Source organism: Elephas maximus, chromosome 23 (assembly GCF_024166365.1).
Source record: "Elephas maximus indicus isolate mEleMax1 chromosome 23, mEleMax1 primary haplotype, whole genome shotgun sequence".
In the NCBI taxonomy this organism is placed as follows: Eukaryota; Metazoa; Chordata; class Mammalia; order Proboscidea; family Elephantidae; genus Elephas; species Elephas maximus.
This window is the reverse complement of record NC_064841.1, coordinates 29,468,767-29,490,481: the sequence shown is the minus strand read 5'-3', so window position 1 is coordinate 29,490,481 and position 21,715 is coordinate 29,468,767. Positions and strand designations below refer to the sequence as shown.

Here is a 21,715-nt window from a genome sequence, read left to right as displayed (position 1 = left end):
CCTCAGAAACAAGGCGACCACCTTTCCCACCATATAGACCTGGAGGACTCAGTCATCCTAGTGACATACCTGATATTGTCACAAGGACATTCAGTCCCTCTAGCACATCCATCTGCTGAAATCGCCTCCGGTTGATCAGATTATAGACTTTGCCTTGCCCACTTCGGTCCAAAAGCATCAGGCCATTTTCAGTTCCCACCAGGAGGTTTACGCCTGCAAATTTAAGAAGCACCCTAAGAATGACTTTTTCTGAGCTTTCATCTTCTGCATCTTGGGTCCCCATAAAACCTAAGAAACTGCCTTGTAAATATAAATTAATGAGCAAACAGGCACTACAGCCAGGAGTAGAGAAGCAGAAGCTCTGACACAGTAATTAAATCACTGTCCCTCTGGTAATGAAGTGTTACTGTTTTCTTTTATAAACTGGTAGCAGCATTCATTACATCCAGCCATTTACTACCAAGTATGGAGAGCCCTTCTCAAGAGAAGCCTTAGGCGCAGTTGTGAAGCTAGCACAGTTGGCCTTTATGCCTTTCCTGTGACAACCACCTCTTTCTTGGCTCTCCCTATAAATACCATCCCTCTCCCTCCCCACAGTTCATCTGATCCCTATTCATGCAGTGACTTCTAGTCTACCCACCTTCAACATGTAATAGAGTTCCCCATTTCCATACCCCACTGGAAGAAAATCCATTCCTCTTCCTCACATGTTCCATACCCTCAAGGTTCTGCTCTCTGTTAGGGAACTAATAACCCAATCCAAGACATGGTTTAATAGCCTGAGAATCATAGAAACAGTGACTGTAAGGGACTCCTCAGCTATCTAAATCTAGTCTAGCCTGCCTCCCAATACTGTAATCCCCAGTACAAAAGCTCTGGCAGTAAGTGGTTTTGTCTGGATAGCTACAATCCTAAAAAGTTCATCTTTAGGGAAATTACACACACACACACACACACAGGTCGAGAGGTACACTGTGCAATGGGCTGTATTAAAGAACATGGACTCTCTAGCTTCTCTTACTTGTTACACTTCTACCTTCTGTGCCACATGAATATGTCAACACCCTCGTCCACTTGTCAACTCTTTACATATCTAAAGATGGCCATCTTTTCTTCTTCCCGACTGTCTTTCTGCAGAGGAAAGAGTCTCAGGCCCCTCCATCACACCTCACATGAAACGGTTTCCAGGCTTCTCACTTTTCCCCGCTCACCTCCCAAGTGTTCTTGCCCCTTTAAAATCATAGTGCTCCAAACTAAGCATAGCATGTTAGATGGGTACAAAAGGGCCGTGTCCTTCCTTGACCTGTATGTGACATTTATAGTAACGCAGATCACGACTTTGATAGAATCACATCACACCTATTCAGAGTTTGGGGTCAGCTAAAACCTGCAGAACTTTTTTACAAGAACTACAAATGTAATCGAGGTTTTGAGCTAAATGCAGGTTCATCATCTGTTGTACTTTCCAAGTTTATCATGCTACTGCTAGTTGCGTAGCTTGGGTAATTCACATAAATATGCTCAGCGGTTTTTTCAGCCGTGAAATGGAAGTAATGCCATGACTCCCCGTGCAGGGTGCTGAGTGATCACAGAGATAGGATGTGGGCACATCACACAGTGCTGGGCACACAGCACGTGGGTGGTAAGTGGTAGCTGGTTCTGCCGTTGGGCTTTAGCCCGTCACTGTTATGTGACAAGGTAGTTTTGAATCTGTTCCTGTTGCCCTGGGCAGCATATTAGCTCTTTCTACATATAAAACTGCTCTTGGTCTCACCCGAGACCACAAGAGTCCGAAGCCAGGTATCTAACACCCATGATGAAGCCAGGGCTCTTCTGATGGTAGGATCCATAGGCTTTTAACATTTGGGGCAGTTCATTAAACAGTAATAAAAAGTCCCGACTTACCCCACAGAGCTGCACAAAGGATTTCTGAGTTGAATCGTTTCTTGTATTTTCTGATTTCTGGTGTGTCGCTATGAGGCCGAATGTTGGTTGGGTTTACGTTTACCACTGAAATCTTTCTTGCTTCATTGAGTTTGGCCTGTTCTTGCCTAAGAAGTTCGCTAGTAAACAGAGCTTTGAGAAAAAGAATCAGAGAAGTCAGTGGCATCTTAAAAGCTAACCGGTGGAGATATGGAGAAGGGGTTTCAAAACACCAGGATTTCTCCTTGTTTAGTATGCATTATAGCAAAGGCAAAGAAACTGGGAATGTATCTACAGTTTATACCTCTTTTTTTTTTTTTTTAGCAATAAATTATAAGTCATTCTTAGAAGCAATATTTTATCCGTTAGCAAAAAAGGTTTACAGATATTATTTGGGTGGTTTAGAAGATTGATACTAATCTTACAAAATTAAACACACCATCCCCACCTCCTATAATATATGAAGGAAAGACTGACTTCCTAAAATCCGCATTATCACTTGACACATTGGCCTAAGGTGACTTTGAGGATTAGTGAGCTGTAGAAGTCTAGAAAGCAAAATGTTCCTCTAAATCAGCCAGACTTTTGTGGTGGAAAGTACACACCTAGAACTCAATACAGGCCAACAAGCACTTATGGAATGCCTACTGTGTGCACCGCATGGTACCCAGAAACTGCTTTTGAGAAATTAGCAGTAAGTTCAGAGAACTCTGAGGAACAGCTTTGCTAGGGTCCCTGGATACTTCTGGGTTCCTACCAGAAGCAAAATGGAAGACTGGGGAGCGGGGTGGGTAGTGGGACGGAAAGGAAGGAAAGAAATTTGTTTGAGAACTCCTACACAAATAATAATAATAAAAAACATCCATGTAAGATAGGGCCTAAGTAGTAAATGGCTTAACAGCTGAGCTGATGATTGATTTCCTTATCAGGCCACACCAGAAAGGGAAAACAAGCTGTGTCTAAAGCACCTTCTAGCTCACCTGCCGCTGCTGATTCTTCATCCTCTTCATCCTCATCAGTGGGAGACGTCTGGTAAACTCTGGGATCCACAAAGGGGGTGAAGGAGGCTTTGGTGCTGCTCCCCATGCCGTACTAATCAAAAAGCAAGAAGATTCAGAAGAGCAGGTGAATAAATACGGCAGGAGCAAGTAATGCAAACCATGCTCTGCTCAGGCTTTAAAATGATTACAGACTCTTCAGTGCACCCAGCTGTTCACACTCTAACCTCCTGGGCAAGGTGCCTGCCTCTCCCCAGCATCTCCTGGTACTGTTACTCACTGGCCACGGTGCATTTCAGGGCTTCGTTAATTATCAGACTGCAGGAGGCGCAGTGAGCTAATTCCATTTTGAACCATATGTGGTACCTGAATATCTGTAAGATCACAGGGTGACAGAGCTTCTCTCTTTAAGTAAACGCAATCTTACTGACACAATCAGCAATGGACTAAGTAAGCAGGTATACACAGCCGCACTTCATCCTGAACACACTTGCCCCAGGAGGCTCCCTCTTGGGGCCTTTGGGATCTTCCACTCTGGCCTGGTGATGCAGGTGGATTGGCATTGGCTAAAAAAGCCTTAAAATCTTCAATTCAGGGATGATTTCATCCAGGGACTGAGGAATTTTTCTTCCTATGATCGTTTTCTTATATGTACATGCCTTTTGGGGACTTCATGAAGATACTAGGTTTGAGGGCAATTCATTTTTTCAACTGTTGGCCTTGAAATCTTGAGGAAACCAAACCCGTTGCTGTTGAGTCAATTCCAATGCACAGCACACCTTTGGGACAGAGCAGAACTGCCCCATAGGATTTCCAAGGAGTGGCTGGTGGCTTTGAACTGCCAACCTTTTGGTTAACAGCCGAGATCTTTAACCACTGTCTACCAGGGCTCCAATCTCTATAGCCTGAAGTTTTTATCACTGGCCTAGGAGATAGGAGGTCCCAGTTCTGATCCCAGTTCTGCCACAAACCAGCTGTGAGCCTTGGTTTGAGTCACTTAGCCTCTCTGAGCCTCAGTATTCTTATCTCTAAAACAGGTATTGGTCCAGATGTTATCTGAGAACTTTTCACTGCTCTGATTCTATGATTTTCTCCATTTTGAGTTTTTGCATTAATAGCTATTGAGTAGAAACCAACCAAACACATTTCAGGGAGCTTGGCAAAGCCTCAATCTTGCAGACAGCAGGGTTCCTGAACCCCAGAAGGAGGACAGAACTGTTGCACCTGCTGCCCAACACCTACTTCAGTCCCGGAGTCCATCTCCTGGGCGTGGGTGGAAACACGCCCCAGGCCCTCGGTTGGGGTTCCGGCTGGCGAGTGGCTCTGCTGCACCAGGTCTGGGAGGTTGATATGGCCGGCGAAGCCATTGCTGTCACTGTGGCCAGATCGTTTCTTGTCTCCGGATGTCTGAGGGGTACAACAGGGAGCATTAGAATGCAGGGCAAAAGCCATGACCGACACACCCCTCATGTGCACAGGTACTCTGGTTTCCAAATGGGCCCACTGAGGTATGGGAGGTAACACTCAAATTTTGACTTTACCTAAGAAAATAAGAAAGAAATTACATTTTTAAATGAATATTTAGTATACAGGTTGACCCTGAGGCATTATGCTTTTGTGTGAGGGGCACTCAGGAGTCAAATATGGCGTATGGGTCCCCTGTGGGGAAATGGAAATGCCACAAGGTGGAGGGCCTGAGTGGGATCTGTGTTTGTGACTTCCTCTTTGGTTGTGCGTGTGTGTGTATGTGTACCAGATAACTGGATGTGCAGACCACGTCACCAGGTTACAATTAAATAAACCCACAACATAGATTCAAGACTTAAAATATTGCTGGAAAACAGTAGTGGGGTGAGAGAATACTAATAATTCGCACACAAGTATACCACAAGAAAATGGCAGAGATGGTGCTTACCCAACTCATAGGGCTTTCTGTCAGTACTGAGGACAGAACAATGATTAACTAATCAGATCTGACAGGAGTTACCAAAAAATATTGAAACGATGAAGACGATTATTTGAGAATATGGATTTATGTCTACTACGTTGAATTTCAACATCCCTGATGTTAAATCTCTCGATAAGTAACCACTGTGCATTGATAGTAGGTAGTAACAAAGTGAAGTCATCCTCACTAGCAGGGCATTTGAAATACTGTTTATATCCCTTTTTGGAGTCCCTGGGTGTGGCCAACAGTTAAGTCTTGGCTACTAACAGAAAGGTTGGCAGCTCAAGCCTACCCAGGGACACCTCAGAAAAAAGGCCTTGCTGATCTCCTTCTGAAAGATCACAGCTATGAATACTCTATGGAGCAGTTCTACTCTGAAACACATGGGGTTACCATGAGTTGGTGCTGACTTGAAGGCAACTTTTTTTTTTTTTTAAGATATTTTATAATGCATGTAATATGTCAGCACAGGAGGGCAAATGTATGATTTGTAAATAAATAAATACATTGTATTTTGTGACATGCTCTATAAATTTTACTGAGAGGGTTGCGTGACCTAACGAGTTTAGAAACCACTGCTCTGCAGAACATAGCCTCATCCTAGAAATCCTAGGGAAGAAAGACATGATCACCAGACAACTCTGGTCCTTAAAAGCCAATATCCACACTGTAGACCTAGCTAGTGCCGTACTTTTTGAATAGCATTTATGTAGCTGGCTCCTTTCTCTGAGCAGATGTGATTCCCCTCTCTGCCTTTTCTTTCTTTTATTTATTCGCCCAACATTCTCAGCACCTACAAAGTGTGTAGCATTTTGCTGAACACGGAGCTATTGGTGGGGCCAAGGTAGACAGCTGCACCTCTGTCTTCACTGGCATGGTCAGGGGCAAGGGTCTATGTCCTTTGCCCATCTCACCAGCCTGGCTTCTTCCTTCTGGAGTCTGTCCTGGCCTTGCAATGGCAGCTCTGCACCTGCCTCTGGCCGGAAGTGAAAGGAGGCCCTTGAAAGAGGAAACAGACTCTCACATTTCTGAAGGGGTGCAGGTAATTGATGTTGCCAGCAAGCTTGAGAAAGAACTGGAAAGCCTTAGTGTCCTGTTTCTTGGCAACATGCTCCCGGACTACACACTGTGTGGGAGGGACAATGTGTGGGAGGGACACTCTCTGCATTCATTTTGTCCCAGGGCTTATGCCTATTCTCAGAGTTGAACATTTCATCTTCTAAATTACATTTAGGGAGCTCAGTCCTAATTTATCTTGTTATCCCCTATTTTTTGTGTACCCGGCAGCTTCTCCTTCCTTCTAACTTGCGTTCAAATACTGAAAAGCTTTTTAACATTTTCCCCCAACTTTCCAGTAGCATAAATCACACATTGTCTCTTTAGAATTTTGCAATCTAGCTCTCTTATATCAGCAGCATTCTGCCTCAAGCTGAAAACTGGTGCAGACGTACTGGTTATAAAAAGAAACGTGAAGAGGCTAACGAAGGGAAATGGCCCAGACAGAGAGAAGCCTGAAGGAATCCTGCAATGACCCCTCAATCTGCCCCCTTCTGAGTCATCACCCTTTTGTTCATTCAACCAACACCTTCTTATTAAATACCTTCTTTGTGCTGGGCACTCTGCTGGGGCCACAAAGATACACAAGCAATAGCCCCTGGCCTTCGAGAAACTGGTTAAAAGACCCCAACAATTTCTTTGATCTTCAGGTTCTTCACCATTCTCCTGGAGTGGGTACTGAAGCACTGACACTGTGCTTATACTTTACAGATGTCACTTCATTGACTCCTCGCAATAACACCGTGGGCTAGCTTCCACTGTCCCCATCTTACAGATGACAAAACTGCTATACAAAGAATTTAATTAACTTGGAGGTATTTCATGGAAGGAACCCAGTGATGCAGGCTGTAAGTAGTGAAATCAGGGTTTGAACCCAGGCTGTCTGGTGCCAGATCCCCGGTGCCCTGGGCCACCCTGTTTGTACTAGATGGTTCTGCTCTCTAGCCATGCTCAGGACTACCTGAGCAAGCAGGATCAGATTCCCACTGAAATTTCATATTAGGACCGAGAGATACTAGCTTGTCTCTGCCAGGCAGGTGAACAGGAATGAGATGAGTATCTTGCAATGGAGGGAGGGGACCGAAGAGCATGTGCATGTGAAGAAGAGAAAGCTGGTCTTCAGAAAGAGAGAGGAACAAAGGAGAAATGTGGAGGAAAGCAAAGACATGGGGAAGGTGAAACAGAGTGAGAAAGCTAGAGACATGTACAAGAGAAGCTGCCTGGGCACTTGACCACTTTTTAGCTCTGGGTCCAGAACTGCAGGGATGCCCAAATCACTGAGTTCCTTCCATAAAATACCTCCAAATCTTAACCTCCTTATCCTCCCTCCTTACTTTTTTTTTTGCTTAAGTGTCTTCCTTTCCCCTCATCCCCCTTCCCATTATTCGTAACCAAGAGAGCCTTCGTGATGACAAGTTAGTGCTCTGGTTCAGGGTCAGGTGGACAGATACTACACAGATACTAGCTGGTCAGTGAGGAAGGTGCTGTGGACAGAGGCCCACGGAGTCCCAGGAAAGGCTTCAGATAGGAATGGAAGGCTGAGCTGGACCCACAGGGGTCTGCTGGGTGAGGAATGGGCAGGCGGTGGGGAAGGGATAGCTCTTCTGGCTGACAGGCCCCCATGGGCACAGCGGAGGATGAGAGCTGGTGTGGTGTGTTCTGAAGCTAGAGTAAGGAAAGGTCCTGTGGGACTGTGGAAGAGGGAAAGCTATAACCACACGTGCAGAGCTGTGTACTATAAGGGGGAATTCAAGTGGCTACCAAACACAAAGTCCCTGGGGTGCTGCAACTGGTTAAGCGCTCCAGTACTCACCAAAAGGTTAGTGGTTTGAACCCACCCAGAAACCCCTTGGGAGACAGGCCTGGTGATCTGCTTCTAAAAGGTCACAGCCTTGAAAATCCTATGGAACACAGTTCTACTCTGCACACATGGGGTCACCGTAATTGACTTGATGGCAACTAACAACGACTATGTACAATACTGTGGCTAGGAGATCCGGTATCTTCTAATAGAACTATCTAGTCTACTCATATGAGAATAAGTTGTGTGAGTTCTCCTTGATGCTCATCTTGGGGAACTGAACTAATAGCACCCTATAAGCCAGTGCTATTATAAGGAGTTTTTACTTTATTTTCTTATTATTTTTTAGGCACATACTTTATCTTGAGTTTATCTTTATAAAGCAGGTGCTTTTTAGTAGATTTCAACTCAAGGTCTGTTATTTTAAAAGCCCACATTTGGGAAAGGTAGAATTCAGAAACTCAGAGGACAAAAAAGATTTTTGGTCCCTCAACAAATTATACTCATACAAGACACTGGTGAATGCTATTTCCAAAGTGATTGGCTGTGATCATACAATATTGGAGTGTTTTAAATAGCACGGAGCCATTCAGATATGGCTGGCAATAGAACTGAAAATGTGGCTCCAACTGACTCCGTCATAGAGACCCAAACAAATTTTATTTAAATCACTCCAGAAATTATAGCCCTTTTATTTGGAGTCAGAAAGCAACTCACTCTAGAACGTTCTCCCTTGTGTCTTCCCAGGTGGCAAGCTGGAGTGATAGAAACCTTCCACACTTCTATTTAAATTATCCATTTACCACACTGGGAGATTTATATACCAGCAGTATACAATGTCAGCTTCCACGGCCAAGTCTGTTTTTCATTTTGAGCATACGTGAATGGACTCTTAAAGCCTACTTTAAAGATTCTGCAAGGACACAAAATGAAATTCTAGCAAGTTGCTCTGTGAACCAGTCTTCCAGTTATAACCCTGCTCCAATTATTACTTCAAAGGCCTTATTCATTTCAAAACTGCAGTTCCTTTCTTTCTCACAAAACTGAGATGCCCTTTTTGGAGAGCAAAGCCTACTATTAGGGTTTCCCAACTCTGTCCTGGCTGAGGAAGGAGAATGGCAGATCATGTATGTCTGTGTGTCAGAGGGAAGAGTGGAGAGTACTCAAGTAAAGGGAGAACTCAACTCTTTGGTGAGTGTGAGAAAATAAAATAGTTAACATGGACTGAATGCTTACATGTAATAATTCATTTAATCCTCCCACCTGTCCTATGACTTATATACTGTTCCTTATGAAATTTTATAGATGAGCAAACGGATGCTGGGAGAGTTGAAGTAGCCTTTGCCCAATGTTACCAACCATTACTTTCCTTACAAGTAAAAACCTGCTCTTGAACTTGCATGGTGGCGATGAAGTGAACAAGAAGAAAAGATGGATTCTAATTTGTCAAGGCACTTCTGGTGAGCAGGCGTAAGTAGGGAATTACTACACATTGGAAGGACGGGTGAAAGGGAACATGTAATCTTCCCAAATCACATGATGTTCCTGAGGTTTAAAAAAACAAAATCCTCCCAAGTGCTAAGGTACATTTTTAAGGAGATCTGCTTATTTCTTTGTTCTTCTACCAAAATAGCTTATTGACTTAATTAGAAAAGATGATATCACCATGTCTTGGAACGACTGAGCACTCTCTACATAAAATACACAAGGATAAAACCATGGCGGGAGGAGGCAGAACATGGCCACTGGTGCTATTCAGAGACCATTCATTTCTCTTTTCCTGTTGTAGGAAACATCTGTGTTTGCTGGTTTTATAGCCTCAGGCCCAAATTCTGTATTCCAATTTGCATAGCTCCTACTGGAGAATTTGCACTAATGTAATTAAGTCACTCCGCAAAAGCGTAGAAGGATGCAGGAAAGGAGGCGGGCAATTAAAATCACTCAACCGTCTAGAAGCAAGGGTTCTCCCCCTCCTCATTCCCCAGGCTTAAAATACATGCCGTAAGCATTCTCTGTGAAAACGCTAAAATAAAAACCACTTTAGAAATGCACTTCTCTACAGTTTTTATACTGACTTACCTCTCTTATCATCAAGGTTCCTTCTCTTGAAATACTGCTGCTGAAAGTATCGGCATGGGAGGTCTCCAGCCCACGCGTCCCGACCATCCCCACGTTGTACTGCTCGTTGGTCCCAGGGGCTCCCGTTGGTCTGAGATTGGAAGGAACAGTATCAATGAGTATGTCCGTTCGGGGTATACCTGTTTCCTGTCCATGTTAATTTTTTTTGTGGTAAAAATATATATAACAAAACACTTGCCAATCAACATTTTTTACATGTACAATTCAGAGACACTGATAATGTTCATCACATTGTACAGCTATCACCACTATCTGTTTCTAAATTATTCCACCACCATTACCAGAAGCTCAATGCCCTCTAAGCAAAGACTCCCCTGCTTCCCTCTCCCTCTCACCCCTGGTAACTGGGAGATCCCTGGTAAGACGGATTGGCACAATAGCCAAAAGATGGACTCAATCGTGAAGATGACAAAGGACTGGGTAATGTTTTGTTGTGCTGAAAATAAGGTCCTTGTGATTCTGAGTAGACTTGATGGCACCTATTTACCTATCTCTCTCTCCCTCTACCTACCTACCTACCTACCTACTTATATAAGTGGGATCAATTTCTAATGTACACTGACGCCTGAACTGATATTCCAATCTGCCCCATCCCCTCTTGGCCACTGCCCACTCAGCAGCCAGAGTAAGCTGGCTTCCCACTCTCCATGCAAAAAAATGCTGAAGTCAGTGTCAGGACCCACCATGCTCTGCATGACCTGATCCCCTCTCTCTTTTCTTTGACCAGCAGATACCCCAAATCTTTTCCCTCTGCCTGGGAAGTTCTCTCCCACCCAGGCTCTCGGCTGGCTGCTTTTCATTCCTCTCATTTCCTCTTAAGTGATACTTTCCCCCAAGAAGCCATCCCTTACCATCTATCCATGTATTATCCCACCAGATGCTCCTCTTCTTTCTCTTTGCCCTGTTTTCTTAACTGCTGTCATAAGAATTTGTAATTCTTTATCTTTTGGATTCTCTTTTACTTTCTCCCTGTTTCATTGGAACACATGCTTGTGAGGGCAGCGTCCTTGCCACTGTACACCCAGTACCCAGTACAGAGATGGACACACAGTAGAGCTCAAAAGATAATCATTAGATAAACTGGGTTTCCACTATTTATAAGGAAGAAATATCAGTTAAGGGCATTCTGGTTTCCTGGGGCATCCATCAACTGGGCTTTTTAGCTCAAGCAGTATTAAGTAGTTTTTTAAACCTTTGTAATGACCCCAACCACTATCCATCTGTCAGGTTGTCATACTACAGTGGCTTGTGCGTTGCTGTGATGCTGGAAGCGATGCCACTGCTACTTCAAATAACAGTAGGGTTACTCATGGTGGACAGGTTTCAGTGGAGCTTCCAGGCTAACACAGGTTAGAGAGAAAGGTCTGGAGATCTACTTCCAAAAGTTGGCCAATGAAAACTTCATAGATTACAACAAAAGATTGTCTGACTTGCTTGCTGTGGACATGCCAATAAGAGGGATTGATAGCTGGGGAGGACATCATGTTTGGTAAAGTAGAGGGCCAGCAATGGAGAGGGAGACCCTCAATAAGGTGAACTGGCCCAAAACAATGAACTCAAACATGCCAGCGATGGTGAGAATGATGCAAGACAGGGCAACCTTTCGCTCTGTTGTATGTAAGGTCACCATGAATCAGAGTTGACTCGATATCAGCTATCTATCAATCCAATGACCCCACACTGTGGAATATTTACTTTCAGTTTGATTTTTGCTCTTGTGTTTAAGAATGTAAAATGGCGTATCCACTGCAGCAAATTGGTTGGAGGTTCTTACAAAAGTTAAACGTAGAATTACCATATGACCCAGCAATTCTACTCCTAGGTATGTGCCTAAAAGAACTGCAAGCAGGGACTCAAATAAATAAGTACATACATGTTCATACCAGCATTATTCACAGTAGCCAAAAGGTAGAAAAGGCCCAAATGTCCGTCAACAGATGAATGGATGAACAAAACGTGATATACATATGGAATATTATTCAGCAATAAAACAATGAGGTTCTAATCCATGCTACGGCATGGATGAACCTTGGGAACACTATGCTAAGTGAAATAAATCAGACGCAAAAGGAGAAATATAATTCCACTTATACGAAATACCTAGGACAGGCAAATACCTACAGACAGAAAGCAGATTAGAGGTTACCAGGGGCCGAGGAGCAAAGGGGGAGTGAGGAGTTTATGCTTAACGGGTACAGAGTTTCTGTTCGGGGTGATGAAAACATTTTGGAAATAGTGATGGCTGTACTACATCATGAATGTAATTAATGGCACTGAACTGCATACCTAAAAATGGTTAAGTGGCAAATTTTATGTTATATATATTTTCTCACAATGAAAACTTTAAAAATGCAAGAAAAAAGAAAAAGGCAAAAACCAAAATGATACAATGGGAGAAGGTACAAGATCTCGGCACAGCCCAAGAGCATGAGCCTATTCTTTTCTGTGTGACCCGTGCACAGAGCACAATGTCAGGCCTCAAAAAGTTGTAAATGACTTCCCATACTGAGCTTCACCATGACTATCAGGTGAAATACCTTATTTGCAGGACAGAAAACTTCTACTTAGGAACTCAGGACAGGTCCTGTGGCTCTCCCACAGGTGCAGGCTTGGTACAAGGCGGCTTCAGGAAAAGGGAGTAGTTGCCAATATGGTACTGATTATTATCTTACTTTCCCAGCTGCCTTCCTTTTCTAGTGGGTTTTGTAAAAACAGGAAAGGTATCAAGTCCTGTTTGTCTCGATAGATGCATTAATTGCATCCCTTAGCATTTGTTTTGTTATTTTTAATTGTTTCTTGTATATTTAAAAATCATCTTTGGCCTCTTGGATTCTACCAGAGTCCAGTGGCTTGATTAAACATTCCATCCAAGAAGCAAGAAACACGCCAGATTTGTAATATCTCTGGGGCAGAGAAGACACATCTTAAGGATTTTCATCCAAAAGGGAGAGGGGAAAAGATGAGAAGGTGAGTCCAGACAAGAAATGGATAGCAAGGCACTTACTACTTTGAAGTTACTAAACAGGTGCAGTGGATTGACTGAATATAAATATGGAAAAACAAAAATCCTCACAACTGAACCAATAAGCAACATCATGATAAATGGAAAAAATACCAAACTTTCATTTTACTGGGATTCACAGTCAATGCTCATGGAAGCGGCAGTCAAGAAATCAAATGACATATTACATGGGGCAAATCTGCTGCAAAAGTCCTCTTTAAAGTATTCAAAATCAAAGATGTCACTTTGAGGACTAAGTTGTGCCTGGCCCAAGCCACGGTATTTTTAATCGCCTTGTATGCATGTAAAACCTGGACAATGAATAAGGAAGACTGAAGAAAAACTGATGCCTTTGAATTACAGTGTTGTTGAAGAATACTGAATATACCACGGACTGCCAGAAGAATGAACAAATTTGTCTTGGAAGAAGTACAGCCAGAATGCTCCTTAGAAGCGAGGATGGTGAGATTTTGTCTCACATACTTTGGATACGTTATCAGGACGGACCAGTCCCTGGAGAAGGACACCATTCTGGCTGCACTTCTTCCAAGGCAGATTTGTTTGTTCTTCTGGCAGTCCATGGTATTTTCAATATTCCTTGCCAACATAATTCAAAGGCATCAATTCTTCAGTTTTCCTTATTCATTGTCCAGCTTTTGCATGCATACAAGGGAACTGAAAATACCACAGCTTGGGTCAGGCACAACTTAGACCTTAAAGTGACATCTTTGCTTCTGAACACTTTAAAGAGGTCTTTTGCAGAAGATTTGCCCAGTGCAATAGGTTGTTGGATTTCCATACAGACGGAATAAAAGATAGAAATCTGCATTTCTTCTTTTATCAATTTTTCTCTACAACAGTGAACAATTCCTCTAAGAGAGTCTAAGACTGCTCTATAGTGTAGGGTTGGTCTCTTGTATATACCTGCTCATTCTGCATACGTTGTATTAACTGCTCACACTATTAATGGTGCAAAGAGCATGCTGTAGGGTCAAAATACCCCACTGCCAAAATGGTGTTTTCAGTGAGATGAGACCATAAGGCAAAGGTGTCCCTAACATATTCATTTGTTCCATGACTGCTAAGGAGTTAATTCCTCATTGGTTTCTTGGCAATTTATTTACCCTTCTAGTCCCAGCATTCATCAACGGTACCATGATCACTTCTAGAACCAGGCCTTACTTATCTTTGAATCCCCAGTACCTACAAAGTGCTGGCATATCACTGATCCCCCAAAATGTCCATTGAATTGAATAAGACTAATCCTCTTCAAGTTTCAAAATATATAGCTCCTTCCAAAAGGGTTATGTGCAAATATAAGTGTATCTTGTTTTTGATGCTTGGTGAGCTCAGGCGACTAGTTACAATAGTCGTATCTGAAGAAGCAAACTTATTCATAAAGCACTGAGGATTTGTGGGTGTTTGATTATTTCTAGGTCCACTTAGTGGGCATGCTGGCTTTCTATCTGCTGAAACACTTTGAATCTTTTTGACAAAGACTTCCCCAGTCCTTCCTTGACACATTGATCTTTCATTTCTCATTTAGCATTTCTTAATCGGGTCATGTAATCATATGGCTTGCTATATGTATTTTGCCTGAACAGTAGATTTTAATTTTTTTGAGGGCAGGGATTCCCGTCATAGCACTAGAGACAACTCGTTGACTGAATAAACAAACAGCAGGATATAAGAACTACTCATACTGCATTCTGTGCGTGTGTGTGTATGTGTACGCATAAACATTTATATTGTTACACCTATACACTGATTAACATTTAAGGCCATATGTAAATTTATGTACGTACACTGTAGAGGGTTTCACCTTGATAAACTACCCTTGGTGAAGTCACCTGTCCATCTATGCAGGTCATTATTTATATAGTGTGGGGAAGGGTGTTTGAAAGGAGGAAACAAGTTATAAACAGAAGTATTTAGCTTTGGAAGTCAATGGATTATCTAGGTAGTAGCATTGAATTGTACCTTAAATTCTGTGGATTACTTCGCACTGATTATGCAGCTGAGACATCCACATGAGGAGTACCTTTAATCTAAGTTTCAAATCCAGGGAACATTTGGGATTTATCAAGATGAATGTGGTACTTATCTGAACTTTTGTGTTAGCATGTTGTTTGACATAATGTAATGGCTTTGGATTCCTGAAAATTCCCACAAATTTCTGCATGTCTCGAATCACCTTTTTACACATTTCTTTTGAAAAGGCAAAATGCAGTCTACAGTTTGTCTTTCTGAAAGTGCAGAACATTTTTAACTCATGGAAGAGGGTTTCTTGACTGTGTTTGCCATTGTTGGTATCTCCTCTCTGTTCTTCTTTCTCACCTGCCTTTTGTGAAACAAACTTTTCTTACTTTTCCTTTTAACTCCCTGTTCCCTGCCTGTTACCTTTATGGGCTCAGAGCTCTGCCATTTCAATCCTTCTGAACCCCTTAGCAGTTCACTCATTCATTCATTCATTCATGTTTATTAAAATTTTATTATGTGATATGCATTATGTGAGATGCTAGAAATGACATAAAACAGACAAAATTCCCAACTTCTGTAGGATTGTTATCTACTGGGGTTGAGAGATTAATAATGTATATAAAGCGATGGGTAAAATACAAAAAAATGAGCAACTAATGTTAAGTTTTTCCATTTTAAAAACTGAAAAAGATGTGCAAAAACAATTTTCTTATAATTAGGTTATTATTATAGGATAGGAAAAAAAATCCATTCTTACATCTCATAGAAATCTATGGCACAGACAGTGAACCATAATGTATACAAATTGAAAAAAAAAGATTTCAGAGGTCACAGGATCCCAAGAAAGAATGCAGACTATGACCAGAGAATCTAACTGTATTACAAATGTATTTAAACAAGGGTCCAGGGACATTTACTGGCACGAACTAAAAAAAAAACAAAAACAAAAACCAGAAAATAACAAATATTGGAGAGGTTGCAGGGGGATTGGAACTCTTATGTACTGCTTGTGGGAATACAAAATGGTACTGCCATTTCGGAAAAAGGTATGGTGCTTCCTTAAAAAGCCAGAAATAGAAATGCTATATGATCCAGGAATCCCACTACTAGGAATATACCCTAGAGAAATAAGAGTCATCACATGAATAGACATATGCACACCCATGTTCATCGTGACATTATTCATAAAAGCAAAAAGACCAAAAGAATCTATATGCCCATCAACAGATGAATGGATAAACAAACTATGGAACACACACGCAATGGAATACTACACAATGATAAAGAACAATGATGAATCTGTGAAACAGCTCACAACATGGATGAATCTGGAAGGCATTATGCTGAAATAACTCAATTACAAAAGGACAAATACTGTATGAAACCACGATTATAAAAACTTACAAAAAGGTTTATGCACAGAAAGAAATCTTTGATATTTACAAAGGAGGGAAGGGGTGTGGAGGGAAAAACACTAAATAGACAGCAGATAAGTGGTAACTTTGGTGAAGGGTAAGACAGTACACAATACTGGGGGAAGTCAGCACAACTTACCAAGGCAAAGTCATAGTAGCTTCACAGATACATCCAAACTCCCTGAGGGACCGAGTTACTAGGTAGAGAGCTGGGGACCATAGCTCTCAGGGGACATCTAGCTCAACTGATATAGTTTATAAAGAAAATGTTCTACATCCAACTGTGGCGAGTAGCATCTGGGGTCTTAAAAGCCTGTAAGTGGCTCTCTAAGATATTTCTACTGGTCCCATCCTGGCTGGAGCAAAGGAGAATGAAGAAAACCAAAGACACAAGGGAAAGATTAGTCTAAAGGACCACAGCTACTCCAACCTCTACCAGGCTGAGTCCAGAACGAGAAGATGGTGCCTGGCTACTACCACCGGCTGCTCTGACAGGGATCACAACAGAGGGTCCCAGGCAGAGCAGGAGAAAAATGCAGAACAAACTTCAAATCCACCCACACACAAAAAAGACCAGACTTGCTGGTCTGACAGAGCCCCCAGACACCCTTTTAACTCAGTACTGAAGTCACTCCCGAGGTTCATCCTTCAGCCAAAGATTACACAGGTCTATAGGGCAAACGACTCATAGTGACCCTGTAGGACAGAGTAGAACTGCCCCATAGTTTCCAAGGAGTGGCTGGTGGATTTGAACTGCTGACCTTTCGGTTAGCAGCCAAGCTCTTAACCACTGCATCACCAGTCAGAATCAACTCAACAGCAATGGGGTGAGGGGATAGGGCAAACAATAACATATGCGAACAACACGCTTCGTAGTTCAATCATGTATACAAGACTAAATGGGCACATCAGCCCAAAAGCAAGGATGAGAGGGCAGGAAGGGACAGCAAAACTGGACAAATGGAAATAGGGAACCTGGGGTAGAGAAGGGGAGAGTGTTGGCACATCGCAGGGTTGGTAACCAATGTCACAAAACAATTTGTGTATTAATTGTTTAATGAGAAAGTAATTTGCTCTGTAAACTTTCACCTAAAGAAAAAAAAATGTACTGTAGTTGATAAACTTGTTTCCCAGGGGTATGGGTTAAGAATTCCGATACAGCTATACACGTATATAGGAAGTGAACAATTAAGTAAGTGGATGGTGGGAGCCAAGTTTCTCACCGCTGGAGTGAGAATTTACAGCTAAGCAAAGGGAAGAGGCTAGAGTGATCCATGTGGTAATGGATAAGCATTGAAAGTACAGTAAGAATTTATGTTTAACTTAAAGATACAGGTGGTCACATATAGAAATATTTACAGATATGCGGACATGGGTTAATATACATGCATGTATTTCTTTGCTCCGTCAGCTGAGAGGGCCTAAAAGAATCATACACTGTAGCAATGAGCACACCTAGTGCCCAGATACTGGTTTCCAAGAAATAAGGGCTCCTTGGAAAAATGATGGATTCTATGACTGGGGCAGGAAATACATAAGCTGAGTCTGGAACATCTTGTAGGGTCAGAAACTAAGCAAGTACATTCTCTTCCTCTCTTTGTCTCTGTCTCTCCATCTCACATATATCTCTCATGCAGAAGAATTCCAAATAAATTATGCAGATACTCCACCCTAAAGGATGGGGATCATAACTCTCCACTCTTTATTTGTGGACCGCGCATAGTGACTCCCTTCCACTGGGTGAAGAAAAGAGCAACCTTATAGTGGAAAACTTGACAAACACTACTTCAGCAACGTGATCATGGTGAATGTCATGTGGAGAGTATGTATTCTTTTTTTTCCCTAAATTTTATTCATTTTGTTGTTGTTGTTAAGAATAGACACAGCAAAACATATAATTCAAGTTTCTAAATGTAAAATTTAGTGACGTTGGTTACATTCTTCAAATCGTGCAATCATTCTCACCCTCTTTTTTGAGTTGTTCCTCCACCATTAACATAAACTCACTGCCCCTAGGGTTCCTATTTAATCTTTAGAGTTGCTGTTGTCAATTTGATCCCATGTAGATAGTTCTCAAAACAGCGTAATGCTCAAGGCAGGCCTTTTTTTCTTTTTAATAGTTTAAGCTAAACTATTGCTTGGTTTTAAGACAAGTTCAGAGGATATTTTTGGTTTAAAGTTTAAAGATTATCTCAGGGCAACAGTTTGAGGGTTTCATCCACCCTCCATGGCTCCAGAAAATCTAGAGTCCATGAGAATTCTGAAATTCTGTTCTGCAGCTCCCTGTTTTGATCAGGATTCTTCTATGGAATCTTTGATCGAAATGTTCATAATGATAGCCAGGCACCATCCAGTTCTTCTGGTCTCATGGCAAAGAAGGCAGTTGTTTATGGAGGCAATTAGCCACACATTCCGTATCTTCCTCCTATTCCTGACTCTCCTTCTTCTTCTGTTGCTCCAGGTGAATAGAGACCAAATGTTGTGTCTTGGATGGCCACTTGCAAGCTTTTAAGACCCCAGGTGCTACGCAATGAACTAGGAGGTAGAACAGGAGCACTAAACATGTAATTAGGCCAATTAACTGGGATATCCCATGAAACCATGACTCTAAACCACCAAACCAAGAAACCAAATCTCATGAAGTGTTTGGTTATACATAAGCAGCCTCAGCAGCTACTTCTTTTTTGTGGTTTCTGTAAATACACCTGTCATGCAACTTTTGCCAGTTCAGCTTTTGACAGGTGTACAACTTATTGACAGCAATTACAGTAATCAGCTGTGCAACATTACCCTTAATCAATGTGATTTTTTTCATCACTGTTAGCCCTCCTTTCTCCCCTCCCTCTTGCCCCTAGTAACAACTAATAAGCTTTGGTCTCTATATATTTGCCTTTTCTTGTCTTTTTATATAAATGAGGTCATCTAATATCTGTTCTTCTGTGATTGGCTTATTTCACTCAGCAAAATGTCTTCAAGTTCCATCCGTGCTGTAGCATTTAGGTTGTTTCCACCTTTTGGCTGTTGTGAATAGTGCTACAGTGGTGCACAAGTCTCTTTTTGAGTCTCTGCTTTGAAGTCTTATATACCTAGAAGTGGAATTGCTGGGTCATATGGTATCTCTAGATAGTATGTATCCTTGATATGAAGTGATGAAAATGGCACTTTATCTCTATGATCTCCCCCATCAAAACCCTAACTCCAGTTCAATCATGAGAATAACATCAGACAAATCCAATAAAGGGGCATCCTACAGCATACCTAAGCAGACTCCTCAAAACTGTCAAAGTCATCAAAAACAAGGAAAGCCAGAGAAACTGTCACAAACAAGAGAAGCCTAAGGAGATATGACAACTAAATGTAATATGGTTTCCTGAATGGAATCCTGGAACAGAAAAAGGGCACTAGGTAAAAATTAAGGAAACTGACTAAATTATGGACCTCAGTTAATAATAACGAAACAATACTGGTTCATTAATTATAACGAATGTACCAATAAATCCAGTAAAGGGGCATCCTACAGTACACCTAACCAGACTCCTCAAAACTAATGTAAGATGTCAACAGTGGAAATTGTATGGGGATAAGTTATATGGACTTCTCTGTAGGATTGCTCAGTTTTTCTAAAAATCTAAAACTGTTCTAAAATACAAAGTCCATTAATAATAAAACAATTAAAAAAGGCAATGATTAAAAAACAAAACACCAGGGCTAAAACAACAACTACAACAACACTTTATAGTTAGGGTAATCTTTTGTTCTAAAAATTATTTTCCAGTATAGAGACAGAGTAGGAAAAATTTGTTGTCCAAAATCCTATAAAGATTGAAGCAAAACAAAAACAAAAAGGCAAAAACCCTCCACTGATTCAAAGGAAAATTACAGGAAATTTACTGTAATTAGGCAGCAGGTTTAGAACTATAATTCCCTCTAATTAGATTTGTCAAGGTGTTCCTGGAGGTATTGATTTAATTCAATTCGATACACATTTATTGAGCACCTGCTATTGAAAGGCCCTCGATTTGGCACTGGGTAGTGAATATAAAAGCTGAAAAACACATGGTTTCTGAAACTAAAGAGGTTAACATCGGAAGGGCATAAAACAGATACTCAAACACAAGGCAGGAGGCAAGAGAGAGTGACGAAAGATGGCCATGTTCAAGAAAAGGCGTAACACTGGAAAAATGCAAAGGATTTTTAAGAACTAATGGGGGGGCAGTCAGGCTGAAGCATATGTTAGGGCACTCATGGGCCCCAGAGATGGAAAGAAAGGGTTATAGGCGTTTTATGCAGACCCTAGGGAACCAGAGAGATAGCATGACCAGAGTCAAATTTCCGGGACATTCATCAGGTCAGAGCCAGAACAATGGATGGCAGGGCAGAGAGAACTGAAGGCAAGGGGACCACTGCAATAGCCTGGGAGTCAGAATCATGATTTTTATGTGTACGTGTGGAAGGGAACAGAAACATATTACATGATTTTGGTGGTCCAAAATCCTTGTAAGATTTTACACAAATTATTGACTATGCTAGCAGCATAGATGGTGCTAATGGTCAAGACTGTGCCTCATGTGTACCGTTCCAGCCAAAGTATGTGCTGGTACCTGAAAAAAAGGAAGGTGTTAATACAGAAGGATGCCTCTTTGGCTTGCTTGATATGATGTAAATCAACTTGCAGGCTTTTCCTTCCCTTCTTCCTATTTTATGAAGCTTTTATTTTTTCCCTGATTGCAATAGTACAGACTTATCATAATATTGGGGATATATATAAAATAAAAATCCCTCAGAGTTAAATAATTTATAATTTTGGTCTATTTCCCTCTACTTATTATTTTTTTATACACGAAGTATCTGGGAACAGTGTAATTGATTAATGAAGGAACACTATCTTAGTTACGTGTACTATTATAGGTTACACCTTGTACTCTGCATATAAAATCAGCACTGAATGTAGACAAAGCTGTTGCTTCTTAACACTGGAATCCACGCTGCTTGTCTGAATGGCTAGTGCTCCATTTCTGAGAAGCTCTTTTGTATACACATCAAGGTAGTGAATCATGCTGCAATATACTTTTATTTTCTGCTCTAAAAATATAGAGCACAAAATGTAAAGGTTTATCTTAATGATAGAAAATAAAGGCGATAAGAATGTATACAAGAAACCCTCTACCCCTGAAACACTCTATTCCAAAAGAAACAACTGTTTTATAATGGATATTTGTATAAGTACAAAGTTTCTTAGGCATACTGCTATATTGCAATGCAGTAGAACAGACAGTATATATTTTTATATTCATATAAAAATACATATATTTACCAAATTGGAGTAAACACATATACATGCACACACCTGATTTTTCTCTTACTGTATCTCCTTTTAAGAGCCTTGCAGAGGAGCAGTGGTTAAGTGCTCGGCTGCTAACTGAAAGGTCCACAATTCAAACGCATCAGCAGCTC

At 41.5% G+C, this 21,715-nt stretch overlaps 1 protein-coding gene across 3 annotated transcripts in view; it reads right to left on the bottom strand.

The window, feature by feature from the left end:
• Nucleotides 1-21,715, bottom strand: part of TNIK (TRAF2 and NCK interacting kinase) — a 481,587-nt gene that overhangs the window by 21,774 nt on the left and 438,098 nt on the right. For all 3 annotated transcript variants that reach the window (XM_049867710.1, XM_049867708.1, XM_049867709.1), the window contains 5 exons: nt 9,806-9,935; nt 4,164-4,328; nt 2,904-3,015; nt 1,906-2,076; nt 70-213 (listed from right to left, as the gene is read on the bottom strand). In XM_049867710.1, coding sequence (XP_049723667.1) covers nt 70-213; nt 1,906-2,076; nt 2,904-3,015; nt 4,164-4,328; nt 9,806-9,935 — 722 coding nt within the window. The remainder of the gene's footprint in view (nt 1-69; nt 214-1,905; nt 2,077-2,903; nt 3,016-4,163; nt 4,329-9,805; nt 9,936-21,715) is intronic.